The sequence below is a fragment of the Stigmatopora nigra genome, chromosome 5 (genome assembly GCF_051989575.1).
Source record: "Stigmatopora nigra isolate UIUO_SnigA chromosome 5, RoL_Snig_1.1, whole genome shotgun sequence".
Taxonomy (NCBI): Eukaryota; Metazoa; Chordata; class Actinopteri; order Syngnathiformes; family Syngnathidae; genus Stigmatopora; species Stigmatopora nigra.
The window spans coordinates 9,966,032-9,982,469 of record NC_135512.1 but is presented as its reverse complement, the minus strand read 5'-3'; the positions used below and the strand labels follow the sequence as shown (position 1 = coordinate 9,982,469).

General features: G+C 37.2%; 1 protein-coding gene across 1 annotated transcript in view; it reads right to left on the bottom strand.

Annotated features, from left to right (window-relative positions):
- Window positions 1-16,438, bottom strand: part of nr5a2 (nuclear receptor subfamily 5, group A, member 2) — an 80,210-nt gene that overhangs the window by 46,188 nt on the left and 17,584 nt on the right. Inside the window, exons 3-6 of the mRNA XM_077717488.1 lie at window positions 6,386-6,520; window positions 5,075-5,211; window positions 3,590-3,800; window positions 1,334-1,452 (exon numbers count right to left, since the gene is read on the bottom strand). Of these exons, the coding sequence (XP_077573614.1) occupies window positions 1,334-1,452; window positions 3,590-3,671 (201 nt within the window). The 5' untranslated portion in view covers window positions 3,672-3,800; window positions 5,075-5,211; window positions 6,386-6,520. The remainder of the gene's footprint in view (window positions 1-1,333; window positions 1,453-3,589; window positions 3,801-5,074; window positions 5,212-6,385; window positions 6,521-16,438) is intronic.

Below are 16,438 nucleotides of genomic sequence, written 5' to 3'. Positions count from 1 at the left end.
TTTTACTGACTCCTTGCACAGATCGAAGTTTCAGGCCCCTCTGAAACTACCTTCTCGCCGGTACTTCATCGTGAGTCTGTTTACTCAATGTGCTAGTGAATGTCGGACGACTGTGAGAGGAAAAGTGTGTATAGACTGTGGGGTTGAATACATACGGCAATCTGATACATCAGCCTGACAATTGTATGGCGGCCATTGACAATAAGGGAACGCGTGGCCAGGTGATGAGGCGAATCAATGAGTGGTTGGAGGTAAATATCAATTTTATTGATGCTTCAACAACGATAGACAGGGCTTATTAAACACCTTTTTAGATATGCACTTCAGGCATGCACGCACATATTTTGGACGAGGAATGCACAATGGTGTGATGCATGAAGCTGAGAAGCTGCACAGATGCCACTGACATCTCCTTACAAGCAAGTGCTTATAGCATCTCAAGGTTACAATATGGAATCCAATCTATAACATCTGCTTTAAATAATGATCACATAGGCAAAAAATGTGATGCCGCCTACATCAATACGGATGCTGTATACTCTCCAAGTTTTGTGCACGCAGAGCCATTTGCCTTATTAATGCCTGAATGAGGAGAACAGAGGAAAATGGGGGGGAAAAAGCTTGCTGATGGAGCTCAAATTCAAAACAGTTTACTTTGCAGGCTAGTTTAAACAAGGAAGCCATTCAAACACTTTTGTTGAGTTATTAATGAAGTCGTGATGAGTTTTTGTACACGCACAAGCAAACGTATAAATATTTGTTGTATATATACACACACACATATATATATATGTATATATATGTGTATATATATACATATATATATATACATATATATATATATATATATATATATATATATATATATATATATATATATATATATATATATATATATATATATATATATATATATATATATATATATATATATATATATATATATATATATATATATATATATATATATATATATATATATATATATATAGGTATCTATCAAAGCAAATAATCATTTTTTTGATAAGCTGAATTTATTCAGTCGTAGTTCTCGTTACATTGTGCACGTGTACCTAATATTCTGGCCATGAGTATAATACGGTCGTAGGTTTTCTGACAGCACCAATACACTTGCCCATTGCTATTTGCAAAATATGTATAGGCACTCAATCCAAAATGTCATTTATGGATAGATGCCACCTCAATTAGGACCTTTCCCTTTCTTCAAAAAAAACAAACAAGCAACAACAACAAAAACTCCCTTAAAGCAAACATATTTAACACCACGGAAAAGCATATTTTAAAAAGAGATGCAAACCCCAAACCTACTAACCTTGCAGCTCTCACAGGTGAGGAGTCCGTAATGATAGCCTGAAACCTTGTCTCCACACACGGGACACATCTCGTCCAGATCTTCGTCATATGAATAGTCCATCATTTTTAATTGTGGAACTGCAATGACATGCGCACCCAAAGAGAGGACATTAACAAAGCGACCAGAATCCAACTTTTATATCTATTGATTATATTTTTTAATGTATTTATTTATTTATTCCCTTTGGGACAGACGTTTATATTGAAAGAGAAAAATAGGAAGACCGGTAAACAGAAGCTGTAAGTGATTTTGCCTATTTCCTGTAAATTGGCTACATATCAGAAACCCACCAAAAAAAAGAAGCCTATGAAAGTCTCATAAATATGCAATACATCTACGTCGAGCTCACTGGGGGACACCTCGATATTAGTGGTAAGGAGTGGAGGAGTACATGTTGCCGCCCACAGACAAACGAACACACACACACACACACACACACACACACACACACACACACACACACACACACACACACACACACACACACAAACTCGCATCACTGCAGGCCACAATAGAAAACCAACATGATTATTCGCTCTCTAACAACGCAATGCCAAAGGCAGGGTAAAAAAAATAAAAATCAACATTTTTACTTCCACATTTGCTAAAAACGCTCGTGAGTTTAGCGCAACTGCAAAGGCAACTTTAGATTAAAAGCAATTGCAATCTTATTTTGAATCCTTATTTATCTAAGGGGTGGGGGGCGTTCTTAGTTTGACTTGTTAAACGTTATTTTGTCTATTTCCATTGCTTGATTATTAAAATGTTGATCTCACTGATTGGAGAGTGTCACAAAAGTCATTTACAACCGTTGCAAAAATTACAGCTCTAATCAAAAAAGTAGCGGTTATTCTAAGGAGATAAAAAAATGTTCTTTTAGGAGGGTTAAAATATGTTTTCATAGTCTGTCATAGGCCTGCGCGAAAATAATTTGATCTATCTTTTAGAGTTTTTTTAAATCGAATTTTCATTCAACATTGAATTAACATTTTTTGATTTGACTAACAAGCAACAAGTTGAGAGCAACCGATGGCATTTTGGCATTAAAAACGAAATTAGGCGTATTTAATCAAAATAAACAATAAAACTGCCTCTTTTCATTTATTTTGTCATTTAGTCAGAGAATGTGTCAAATCAAAGCGCTTCACATTTTTAGAGAAGAAACGGTAACAAGGACTAAAGATGCACTTTTGTGTCATTTAAAAAATAGAACATCAAACCCTAACAATACCAAACCCGTCCCAAGGCCAATAAAATAATGTTTCTGCTTTAAAAATATGATTTTACATAATGAAGACGATGTATTAAATTATACAAACGTCCATATCCATTTATTGGCCTTTTGCTGCAGACAAGACACCCTTCCAAAATTAAAATGCTTCCAATAACAACATCTTGTCCCGAGCTACCTTGTTTTATTACGTGTGTAAATCAGATAAGTGGACCTCTAAACAAGCCTTTCTTTGACTTAACTTGGACGCAGTCTCCTTCTCTTTATTATCAGAAGCTTATAAACGCGCGTAGAGTAATTGATAGCCGGTTTAGATGACAAGAGTGGAATTAGAGAACTCATTTTTATTGATTTTATTTTTTAAATCTTGTCAGGTGACATCTGCTCAACTCCTATAATTCCATTTATACATTTCAATCTGCAGAAATGTAACAATTTGTGAATTGTTCTTTGCATTCTAGATTGAATACATAAGGATATCATTTGGAATCAAAATCAATAAAAAACACAATATAATAAGTTTACCGAACAAAATGTATGAAACGTTAGCCCTAGGCGTTTCTATCTTTTTAACAATGCTTACATAGTAAGCAAAAGTTTTACTTAATTTCTCCCCAACATAAATGTATGAATTATTGCACTTTACGATTAAGACATTAATGTAAAAAGGGATGATTTTTCTTTTGCATTTCAACCGAAGATATTAGAACAACGTGTCTAACTTGCGAGCGTAGATTTATTGAAATAAATACTCGTTTTTAAAAGGCAATTTGGACGTTTTTACGCGTCCGGCATGAGGAGAAACACGACTTTATTTGAGTGATCCTAAATCTAATATACCCTTAAAATGACAAAAATGTTGAGGCAAAAGAAGGCTTAAAATACTTGTAAAAATCCCAAATCTCTCATCAAGCGATATCAGAGTTCTACGAGAGTCTAAATGAGCGTTTAATATTTAAAGGGAGAAGTGTGTCACTTCTTACCTTGCAGGTTTCTTGGCATGTGTCCTTGTTCCCCATACGATCGAGAGAGTCCCAGCGAGTCACTCTCGATTTTGGGCAGCATGTCAGCGCCCCCCGGCCTCAGCTTAGCGGGTCACCCGGGCGCTCAGGCGAGGGATGCGGGTCACTTCCCCTCACTCCAAGTGCCCCACTCACGATCTCGATCTCTAACGGGCTCGTAGCCCCTCTATACCTTGGTATAATGTTGACAAATCGTCCTTGTCAGATGGGCCGAAATTGTAAATGTCAAAATGTCATTTTTTTGTTTTGATCGTTGTTGCAAACTAAGAAAAATAAATACGAACAAACGAGAAAATCCCCTGACTGAGTTGGGAAACGTGACACTCAAGCGCGCAAAAAGGGTCATTCAAGGAAAAACAAGTTTTCTGGTGGTGCGTCCAAAAGTGTTGTAAGCGCTCTAAAAGTGAGAGTTAGTTAATGGAAATCACTTTGAAGCACTAAATGAGCGAGACTCTCGTGTGCGTAAAATGAAGAGTGAGCGCGTTGAGTTGCGTCGCTTGGCGTCGCCTCGTGTCGCGTTGCGTCGCGTCGCGTCGCGTCACGCTGTCCGGCCGGACTGTCTGGGATGTGGAAAGCTTTCTTCCTCTTCCTTGCTGCGCTTCTCCGCCTGTGCCTCCATCCAATCGTGAACTCGTGCGACTGTCTGACGTCATACGTCTCTGGTCCAATCAGGGTTGTTGGATCGGAACACATCGCCTCAATGGCACTGGGTTCGCAACTCAAAAAATCTCAGCTGTTAATGGGGCACCATAACTCTTGCTGTTTGCCCCTGTGGATGTGTGCGCGTGTGTGTTTGGATCATGTTATTCCCATATAGCTTTGTTTATTTCTTTCTTTGCATCTTTTCCTTTTTTCTTCTTTTTCATCTTTCATTATTTTCTTCATTTCTTCTCTTTCTGTCTTTTTCCTTCTTTTCTTCCTTCTCTCCACTTTCTTCCCTTCCCTCTCACCCTCTTTCTTTTCTTTATGTCTACATTTAGTAGTTATTTTATGCAGTTTCACTTTGTTGTGGTTATTGTCAATTCCATTTTGATAGGAAAAACATGTTTTTTCAGGTATTTATTCCTCTATTTTTGGTAGTCGTTAAACTAATTGCTGCACGTTTGCAAGAAGAAAGCAAATGTGAAAGAAAGGGGTGTGTTTTCATTTAAGGTTATTAGATAAGACCTCTGACATGATACCACTACTGAAATCATTAACCTGGAGGAAAGAGGGAACTCCTCTTGTTCTGTGAAAGGCATTGGGGGCACATGAAATGGTTAAAAAATACTCACATTTCAACACAGGACAAATATTGTTGTCTGATATTTTGAAGTGGAAGAGTAACAACAGAAACTACATTGACCAAAGAGAATGCATTTAAAATTTGGGCTTGTCCAAGTTCTGATATTTAGCAAGGTCATGTAGTAAAGTAGCTACTTTCTGACGGCATGCAGAACAGCGTACCTTCATGCATTTGCATATTTGTGTTGCGTTGTGTTGTGAGATCCACTTCATTTGTTCATATTCCTTTTGACTTTCCATTCTGCCCCAGGTCAACTACTTTTACTTGCTTCTCTCGAAGGCTTTGACGGTGGACTGCACTGGATTGTTGAAGGAAACAGAGTGTGTCAACAGTAAGTGTTGACATTTGGGTTTAGGAGATAAACCTCACTGCGGATCAAACAAAGACTGTCCCCTTTGAGTGGAGTGCATGTGTGTGCGTGTCGACGTCCACAGAAAGGTTTCCATGCCACAACTTTGCTGCTGACAACCTAAAGTGGAAGGACGCTACTATCGTCTGAGGGTTTGGTTATCTCCTTCCCAAATGGTTGCAAAATCATGAAAGTGAGGTTAGTCAGAAGGTTACAGAGGACATGCACCAACATTTTAATGAGGTCTGTGTCTGCAAAAGAGATGCAACGTAAAGATTAAAATATATACCTGTTAAATCATTACCTGGATTTAGTCACATTTTTGCAAAATTGCTCATTTATTTTCCAAATAGCTACACTATTAACCGTATTTTAATCGTTCAAAAGGATGAATTTGACATTCATGGAAACAAAATCTAAGTTTAGTGCTATTTCTAGTCTGTGTGTGATCATAGGGTTACATTTTAGGACATTGTGTTAAAAATGTTTATTTACTGGATTCCAAAATTGGGTGGTGCAATTTTGACATATTTTTATACTACGGATTTCAATCAGTAGTAAATCTTAGTGACACAATCTGTGTTATGCCCAGATTCTTTCCTAGACAATTACCATAAACCCTAAGTTATACATAATCTTTCAAAATGAATGTGTGAACTGTATAGAAACCTGCAAAGTTTGAAAGGGGATCGTATTGAGTCGACTATAATACCAGCCATTTTATAAAAAGGCCAATAAGAATGTCTATTTTGCCAATGTGAGATGTTCTAAAACGATACAATAATCCTTAAATATAAATAAGTAAACTACTACAACCAGTATCGATATTAGTGGTCCGTGGGGATTGAAAGTTGGCTAAAATATGGTGAACCACTGTGACCCAGAGCAGGTCAAGGCCCAACACTTCCTCACATCTGATGAAATGTCAGTCAAATCAGAATGAAGGATAGTAAACCAGATGGTAAATTTAATAAACGCGTGGTGTGAATCTGGGAAGGAAAGCCTCAGTGGGGAGTTACAGCGTTAATGTTTTTCACAGAAGGAAGGAAGAGCAGATGATGACGCAAAGATGAAAGATCAACACAGTAGAAAAGACCACAACACAGTGGAGGGAGGAACTTACTCGGGGTTGGAAGTTTATCGGCATATCCAACATCAGCAGTCAGTTAATACCGATTTGGACATCAACCCAATGAAATTTCCAAGTCTATCAAACATGGAGCAATTTATGTGTATAGAATACTGGAGAAAATCAAGGCTGGAAAGAAAAACATAACACAATTATGGAAAACCCTGCATTACGAGGCAATAATCTTTTGTTATACAAAAATCAGTTTTTTTTATGTTTGAAACATGGAAGCTCTACTCGAAAAGTGGCTAAACTCCAGCCTTTTCTGCAGATGTTTTGGCCAAGACTTCCCCCTAAGACAGAGAAATGGCAATAATGAGACAAACCAAAGTCTCAGGATGGCAAAGAGCAGTAAGTATAACGAATCAGAACAGAGCTTAGCTTCAGAGAGACTGTGTTGGGAGATGAAGAAGGACTATTGAATTTATTGCATTTAAAAATTACGGTTGGTTATAGTTTTATATGTATTTTGTAAAGCTAAAAATACAAACGTGACAGCCCGACTTAAGACATCAGATATGAAAGAACTCAAGCAAGGAGATGTTAAATATGGAGAATGAGAAAGTGGTGTACTATGAGAAAGTAGTCACACACACACACACATATAATTCTCCTTAGGGTAAACATTTTTCTCTGAGAATGTCCTGGAATATGTGCTGCGGTGCTTGTGATTTACGCAAGCTAACCACTTCTCCGTCCACACTCTCAGACATACACATGCACCCACACACGTTCTGGCATACTGTAAATTATAATTAATGTGTCTCCGTCTTTCCAGACACTTTAAGACCAGAGGGTATAATTGTTACTTCTGCATGTCCAAGCCCTTTTTTGTACTGAGAGGATTTTATCAAACACTACTTGGTACTTTTGATTCTTCACATCACAACAAACATATGTACATAAATACCACGTTCATACTGACGACTGTCTTACTTTTTTTTGACATTGAGCTAAAGAGTATCTGTACCTCAAAGCACCTGCCAACAGGTGCTTTATACACAAACAGTAACCCGTGTAAGACTACCAGTTTCCTATTGGAGTTAGATCAAAAAACTGTAAATCTGGCAGAGACATTTATAGCTAGCACATGTCTCTCTGCCTTACAGTAGAGAGGTTCTTTGTTCGAATCTTGGAACAGGTTTTCCCTTTTGGAGTGTGCATGTTCTCCCATATCCTAAAAACCATGTATGTCAGATTCACTCATTTATTCGGTCATCTTCCATAGTGCTTATCTTCACAAGAGTCGGAGGGTGCTATGGCTTATTAACGACCCTTATGGGATGTTGGCGAGGTACACAACAGAATTAGTTGCCCGCCAAACAAGCGTTTATAAAAATACCCCTACTAAGGGAGAATTGAGAATGTTCAATCAGCCTACCATGTATCTTATTTGGGATGTAGGAAGAAAATGGCGTTCTGGAGAAAACCCACACAGGAGATTAAGGGCACCTATTAGCTAAGTGTAGTATGGTATGACCCTATCTTGGAGCAACTGGCAGTTCTTAACATCACTTTAACACCCAAAAAGTAAAGCAGAGTTTTCTTCTTTGAATTAACTTAGTATGCCGTCGAAATTTAAACCTTTACACCAGAAAAATGGCATGCTTAACAAGGATTAAGCAATTTGTAAGAACAAAAAATGCTAAATGATGCATAGTTTTACTTGATCACTCTTTGTTTGTGTTGTATGCAACAATTATTTGAAAAAAAATTTGTCTGATGACCACGCATTAAGTTAAATACCATATCTTAAAAAAGCTTTTCCGGCATACAAAAAATGTCAGTGTCATTTATCTAATTGTACTGTAGTTGTAATGCTAGATAACATCAGCAGTCATCAGCCATGCTTTTTGTATATTTTCAACTTGGAAGAAGTGGCGTATTGTTTATTCATTGACTGCAACAGCCAATGATAAACGTCAAATCAATTTTAACTGGGAGGCCTGGATGATTTACGCTCAGTAAAAATTGATTGCGCATCTATCGCGGTCATTGGCAGCGAATAAGGAAAGATGGACTTAGTAATGTCAGGTCCAAGATAATGTAAAGATCTGTTTGTATATTACATCACAAAATTTATAATAGAATGATAATGGAGGAACCACTGTTGTGCTTCGATTTATAGCATATGATCTTCAGATGGATTTATCCTTTAACCCCATTATTCACATTCATTATACAAGCGGGGCGATTTGGATACAGCAAGGCCACAATCAGTTTCAGACACCAGGTGAGTGTGCGGTCATTCATGACAAGGGGTGCACTTATACAAAAAACACACACATATACACAAACACACACCTGACTATAAAACCTCCACTCTATCCACATTGCTGTTTGTCTAAGTGGATCCTTCGTGATTGTGTATTTTCTCCATTGCTTTCCTCTTCCGCCAGGCACACAAACACACATACATACATACCCTCACGACAACAACTGAGGTCAGTGTGCGGTTGGCTGTAACAGTCTCGTCGGTGAAAAAGCATCCGAGAAGGATTGGACTGATTTGCTTTCTCTGCCTGTGACACAATTACTGGTGGCTGGTCCAGTGGTGTCTGTGTTGGCTGAGCGGTCACTTGTGACAGACACATTGTGTCCCCTCTGGCTGACCCTTTGTATTAACACCCACCTACATTTAAATAGATGCACAGATTTGCACACACACATACACGCACATTCGTTGAGCTGATCAATGACCTATCCCAATACATTATTTTTCATTCAACAAATTTGCTGCATCATTTATTACCAACAAAATCAGACAGAGATATCAATAACATTTTATGTCATATCATATTTGAATATTATAATATAGATAGGTGCATGTTTTCAATTTCCAGAGATGCTATACTATAATCAAACTGTTCATTACTTTACAAGTACATTAACGTTATCCCTTCACCAACATAATAATTTGCATACTATAATAAATGGCAATTTTAAAGTGATATGAAAAAAATAAACGTTTATTTTAGATTTGAAAGAACAACTGCATGGTATGGATTATTAACTGCAAATTCAATATGTATAGTTTACAAATCGGCTCTATTATTACTATTTAAAGAATACTGAACAAGTTAGATGCCATATATATTTACACTATTATAAGTTTTATGAAATTGTTTGCAGGTTTACCTGTAAATTTGAATTAAAAAATATATCTTACCTCCCCTGGTGTTGACCAGTTTCTAAAGGCTAATCCCTCTAATCAATGTGTCGCCATTCAATTAGATTAACTATTGTGCTGTGCCATGCAGAGAATGGCTAATAAAGCCTAATTGCTGCACAGAGATCCATAAAACTCGGCAGGTGAAGAGTCACAGAGGGCTGCTTTATGGGTTGAAAACACGATAGTGTGTGTAGGAGGATTGGGGGGGGATCATTGTTCTTCAATGATAAATCTCTTCTCCTGTGTGTGTTTTCCCATTATTCTCTAAATGCCTAAAAGCATAATTTTTGGTGATTTGCTGCTCTACATGTAATACTAAACTCAGCGAGAATAGCGCATCTGCCTCATAGTTCTAAGATCTAGCTTTCAAATCTCCTGTGGTTCCCAGCTTTCTGTGTGGAGTTTCCATGATCTACCCATAACTGCGTAGGTTTTCTTCGAGTACTTTGTTTTTCTCCCACATCCCAAAAACATGCATGGTAGGCGGGTTGAACAGTCTAAACTGCTCCTAGGTATGATTGTAAGTGTGAATAGTTGTCTGTCTAATTGTCCCCCTGTCATTCGATTTATATTATATATATATATATATATATATATATATATATATATATATATACACATATATATACATAAAGTTGATAGAGGTTATCACCTTGATTCAGCATGGTTACTGAAAACTTCTCTGTGAATACGGCTCTGTGTGATCTGTAAAGGAAACAGTTTAGGGGGAAATGGGAGAAGCCACTTTGATTGACTGTAATTTGAGTTGTGTTCATACCCACAACTGTGCTAACTACCCTTTTTCAAATGGGTGTGCTTGGATAAATTGGAAAAATTAATAATACCCAGTCTCAGATGTCCAACTTACAATAGTCAGAAGAAAATAGAGTGGAAAAAGCAAAGGTCATGTCACAGTGAGAGGACTTAATTGTAAGTCATATGAGTTATTTGAAGTGGTTGTGTTATGTGAAGTTGTGGCTTCATAAATTCACCTAAACCCCTACTAAGACGCCCAGAAAATGGAATGAATTACATTCTTTTCTTGGAGAACCCACAGTAAAAAAAAAAAAAATCTAGTCATCTGGCTTGAGGAATGGAGAAAAGAAGTACGCCAGTGTGTTAACAACGAAAAGTTTTTACATTGGAAGAATTGAGATGGAAGTTTATTTGATCTGGAAGGAGTCTTTCCTGCATTGAATAATTTAGATATCCAGGCAGTCAGTCATTCGGCGACGCAGCTTTTTCGGCTGCAATAAAAATTCAAGAATTCTGCCAACCAGTCAGTCATTTAATGAGACAACAAAGAATGGTTAGAGAGCACAATTTCACCTTCATATCGTTTTATATCAACAACTACATTTTGTAAAATCAAGGGCATAATGGTTCACTTCTAGGCTCAAACTTACCTATGTGGCATTTACATGTTCTCCCCGTGCGCATGTGGGTTATTTCTGGGCAATCTGATTTCCTCCCACATTGCAAAAACACACATTTCAGACTGATTGTGTTCATAGGTATGTATAGGAATGACTGTTTGTTTTGTCTCCTTGTGGCCTACAATTTACTGGCAACAGATTCAAGGTGCCTCCAGCATCCCTGAGATTCTCATGGGTATGAACAACATGGCTGATGAATGAATAAATGCATCGTGGTCTGTTAAAATGCTGAGTGATTCAAAAACAATGTGACAAAAAATGACATGATCTTAGATTAGATAACTTTCTTAATCCCTTATTCAGGAAATTTCACATCCCAGGATCCATCATGAACATGAACATACCACCACTTGCAGCAAATATTGAAGACATTAAAGATCGACCAACAGTTGCATCCAACACAGTAGTGCATTTGGGAGAGAATGTCACATGACCTTGATATTTTCTCTGCTGCTGGTGGAGCCCTTGTCAAACATGAAAGAAAAACTTGAAGTTAGAGTGTTCAACACTTGTTTTGCAATATTTCTGGTGTTGATTTGAAGAGAAAGAAGAAGAAGAAGCAGAAGAAGCAGAAATAGTAGAAGAAGAAAAAGAAGAAGTAGAAGAAGAAATGCAAGTGATTGAAGATTCTGAGCCTCATTCATTGAATTTCAATCAGAATAAACTAAACTTCCCACCATCCACCGTTCCATTAAGAACACTACTTACTCAAATAAAATGGTATTACAACCACCCTAACATATACATATTCTGCTGTTCAATGTAGGTTAGGCAGGTGTAGGTTAAAAAAAATCTGACTACAATGTGCACTTTTTGCCAAATTCCACATTTGTTTCTAAAGTACTCAGTTTCACTCGCCATGAATTGAACCACCCGTAATTGGAGTCTAGGATGAAACCCACCACCAGCTAATGTAATTTTACCAATGTTTCAAAATGGAGTGGCACACTTGCGAGGTAATGGGACTGGAGCTGCATTAAGCCCACGTAAAACTGAGTCGATTTAGCAGCTTACAAAAACAGCAACGAAGTATTTTGGTATATTTTCAAAGCTTTACATGCAGACGTGAACACCTGTTGTGTATGTTAAAATGACAAGAAAGAGATTAAGTAGAACATATCTTGTGGACAGTGCACATAATACTGAGTACAGGCAAACTACAAAATGCATCGTTGGACCACCCATATACCTCAATTCTTTGGGTGAGATGGTCCTCGTGTGAGTTGGTTTTATGGCATGTTGGGGGAAGGTGACGTTGTTACACCTGTGAACGCCTTCACGACAAACCTCAAGCTCTCTGACATGAGGCAGGAGGTATATAATCTGTCGGGGTGAAAATGACTCCCAGCTGTTCTTCCTTTGGCCTCGCAGCTCCAAATCTCACACGTGTGATTCATACAGTGAGTAAATAAATATCCCACAAGAAATATAGATATGGAATGAGCTAATTCTCTCTTCAGAGTCTAATGGAGTGTGAAAATATAGTATGTAAGAGACACAGAAAAGTCATAGCCTACTTACCAGTATATTTGCAAGATGTTTCTATCACATAAATATCAAGGACAAATTTACAAACCATTCAGACAAACAAGATGAGGGATTTTAATAGGTATAGGAGCTGACTTCTATGAATATTCAAGAAAAAAAAGAACACTTCCATTTAGGTTAGGATGCCAGATGGGATTGGCGTGGTATGGAGGTATTTTAGTTAATAAATCTGTCATTCATTTGGAGGTTTTTTTTTTCCAAAATTCCCAGTCAGAGAGAAACTAATTGTGGAGACGTGAATGGAGAGAAGACCAGCAAGAGCAACGAAATACTGTATAGCAGGTAAAAAAGGAAGTGTTGTAGTGAGAAGTGATCTGTCAGCCTGGCCAATTTATCATGTTGACAAAAAGGTTGCCTTCATCACTTTTTTGCTGACATGACAAAACATCCTGTTGTAAGCAAGTTTTGAGGTGACACGTAAGTGGTGGGGGGGCTTCTTTTTGTTTTTATGGCAACTTATAATTCAAGAAATACAGGTTCATCTGATATTTCAAAAATAATATATGTGCTTGTTGACATACTACATTAATTCTTTTTCTTGCTGTTAATCCACAAAGACCAGTTAGTTACAGGGTAGTCATTTTCTTAAAGTCAGTGACCATGAACAGAAGCAACTAAGTAGGAAAGAAATATTTTCTCAAGAGTTTTAAACTTGCGCCTTTTTTGATATAGAGGTGTCTGTACTTACCAAATATTCAGGTTCCAAAAAGCTTCAATGGGAACATTTTGTTCCAAGGAACAAAAAAAAATACAAGTTACAAAATGTCAAACGAAATTAAACATCTCCAAAAAAGATAAATCCTGTATCTTTTTTTTAAATACTTATATTGTTTTGGTTCACTCACATTACTTTACGTGCAACATCTTTAAATCTAAGATCTAAAAGAAAGTCAGTAAAAAGAAAAACACTCTTATTTCAGTCCACTACATTGCTGTCCATTCTAAATTAACAGTTTTGTTTATAGATTTGCAATGGGTTTCTCTTTTGAGGTTGTAAACGTTGATTAAATTTTGGCAGAAAATGCAACATATTAATGAGGACCTCCAAAGCAGTCCAGTCAAGTTGAGCCAAAGGTGGCTAAAAGGCAGACAGCTTTGTCCTCTGGAAAAATGGGAAGCCAGGTTTGGTTTGGCAAAGAACATGGACATGCTAAATAGAGGTAATGCCTCATTTTCTAATATAAAGCTATTGAGACAAGTGTGCATAAATGCAAACCTTGCAATGCAAATACAAAAATCATACTGTCACGCATGGTTGCTGTCTAATCCAAGCACTTCACAGATTATTTCCTAAAAACCAAGAAGTACTTTGCTTGAATCTCGCTGGGGTTCTTGCATTACTGAACATGTGTCTTGGCACTCAACAAAACCGAGAAAAACATACCAAATGTGTCAAAGTTTTCGTTCTTCAAAACATTACATAAATTGAGTTCTGTTTGGCCACCCACAAAATACTTTCTGTAGTTCGACCTCACTCTACTTTACTATTAAAACACGACAATGACAATTTTACAAACATAGCATGTGTCCATTGTTTTCAAAAACCGACAGAGAAGCATCTGAATCTAATTTTGTCTCACCCTGTATTCAGACACTCAGTGGAATGACTGATTCAGTGAAGGCCTGTCAATACAAAGTACGTGCATTTGGACACAAGGAACCACCCACGCCAACCCCTTCCCCAAAAGACAGCAAGATTAGGCGATAGTGGCGGTGTGAAGAGATAGATCATAGTAAGAGCCAATAATAAATGGATCAAGCTTCTATGTTTTTAAAGCCAGTGGCAGCTGTATTGAATGGGAAACCTTGTGTGGGGGGAGAAAATAGAGGTTTATTGATCAGAGACATCATGTAGAGTGGAGCTGGGAGTGGGGATGGTGTTGAGGCTTTGAGGCCTGTTGACCTCCAGAAAAATAATGTACTTTAGTTTTCTATATCTTAGATAGCACCCCTTCACCCACTTCCGCCCTTTGACATGTATGTCACAACACTCTGTCTTACTGCTTCCCTGCACTTTCTCAACCCACATACCATCTTTTTTTTAATGCATGGGTGTGTATTAAAGTCGTGTTTCAGCAGCAACTGCTCATTTAAAGTATTTGTTTGTTTTAAAGGAGAGGTCCAATGTGATTATATTTGAGCCCTTTCGCTGTTATGTTTCTGGTGGGAAATTTGGAGTGTTGAAAATGTCTACAGTGTGTGTGAAGAAGGGGAAATGATCATGTTACCTGAGCACTGCCACCCTTCATTTTCCACCATTCTTTCCCAATTTTACAGAAAATATGATTGATTAATTACAGAACTAGTCATGCGCATCGATTCAATGTTAACTTTTGGAGTTCCCCTGGGGGTTGCTTAATTTGCTTTCAGTTGTATTTCTTATGAATAATTTCTAATCATTTCTTTAAAATTTTACAAATGCAAGTGTATATATATATATATATATATATATATATATATATATATATATATATGTATGTATGTATGTATGTATGTATGTATGTATGTATGTATGTATGTATGTATGTATGTATGTATGTATGTATGTATATATATATATATATATATATATATATATATATATATATATATATATATATATATATATATATATATATATATATATATATATATATATATATATATATATATAAATTGTGTTCAAAGCATTCTTGCACAGCTCATTACCATTTCACCAGCTTTAAGTAGATACCCACATTGTGTTTATGTGCAAACTTCATTCATCCTTTTGGCTTCAATATCTCACCAAGTCGGGAAGATAAACTACATTCAAGTATATGTTAACAAGATATAATTGAAATGTTAGGCGCCACTCTCATTCTCGAACATTTGACATGCTGATGGTGTGGTGGTAATTTGATTTAAGGAAACTTTGTACATATTTATTTTCTCAGTTGCCCTCGCCAAGCTCAAATTCCGAAAAGGATTTTCTCCCATTTGTTTCTCCTGTCTTTTTCTGGTTTTATTTTTCATTCCTCTCTTCCCTTTTGCCCTCTCCAAAAAGCCCACTCGCATGCAGACAGGATCACCAACCAATTTAAACAGCGAGGTTTTCGGCAGCCAAACGCTGGCCAACAGGAGTGCTGTGGTCTCTGCACTACTTTGTCTGTGGTCACACAATTAAGGACTTAGGTGTGGTGATAGGAGGAATGTGGGAATCGGATCCTGGCAGCCCACTCCCTACAAACTCACCGTTTCTTTCTTGCGCTCCACCACTAACTTCCTACAGTCATTTGTTCTTGTTCTAGAGTTCTCTTTTTTGCCCCCATTCACTTTTTGTCTGACAAATCTTCCTGCGTTTTTTTTTTGTTCTTCTTGCCTAACTTTCTATGTGTACCTCTAAACTGAATTATCTGCATATAAAGTGGATGACAAAATTCAGTACAATTCTCAAAACTCGTGTGGATTAAAAAAACTCATTGTGTAAGTATCGTAACATCTTAATCAACAAGACACTAGTGTAAACAGTTCAATATTTTGCTAAACAATAGCATGCAATGCGTTATTTTAATCAAATCCTAATTATTAACACATCACGGTGCAGACAGCCACATCAACACAATCTATAAACACCCAATTCAGAGAGTATAGCGTAAATCTGTGGCCCCCAAATACAACTAAATTTGTTTTGCTTGTTTTCTTCCCTTCCAGAGAACGATGAATCGTAACACAAAAGTGGCAATTTTCAGTTTTCCAAAACTTACAGTACATGTGTATTATACCATTGCAAAATGTACCTCATGTACACACCAGCAAATACACACACAACCACATACCCCCATGGCTACTAACTTCAAGGCTAACTGGAGAGGAATGGCACCTTTTAAATGCATCACCTGCCCTCTAGAAGCAATTCAAGAAAATACTCCC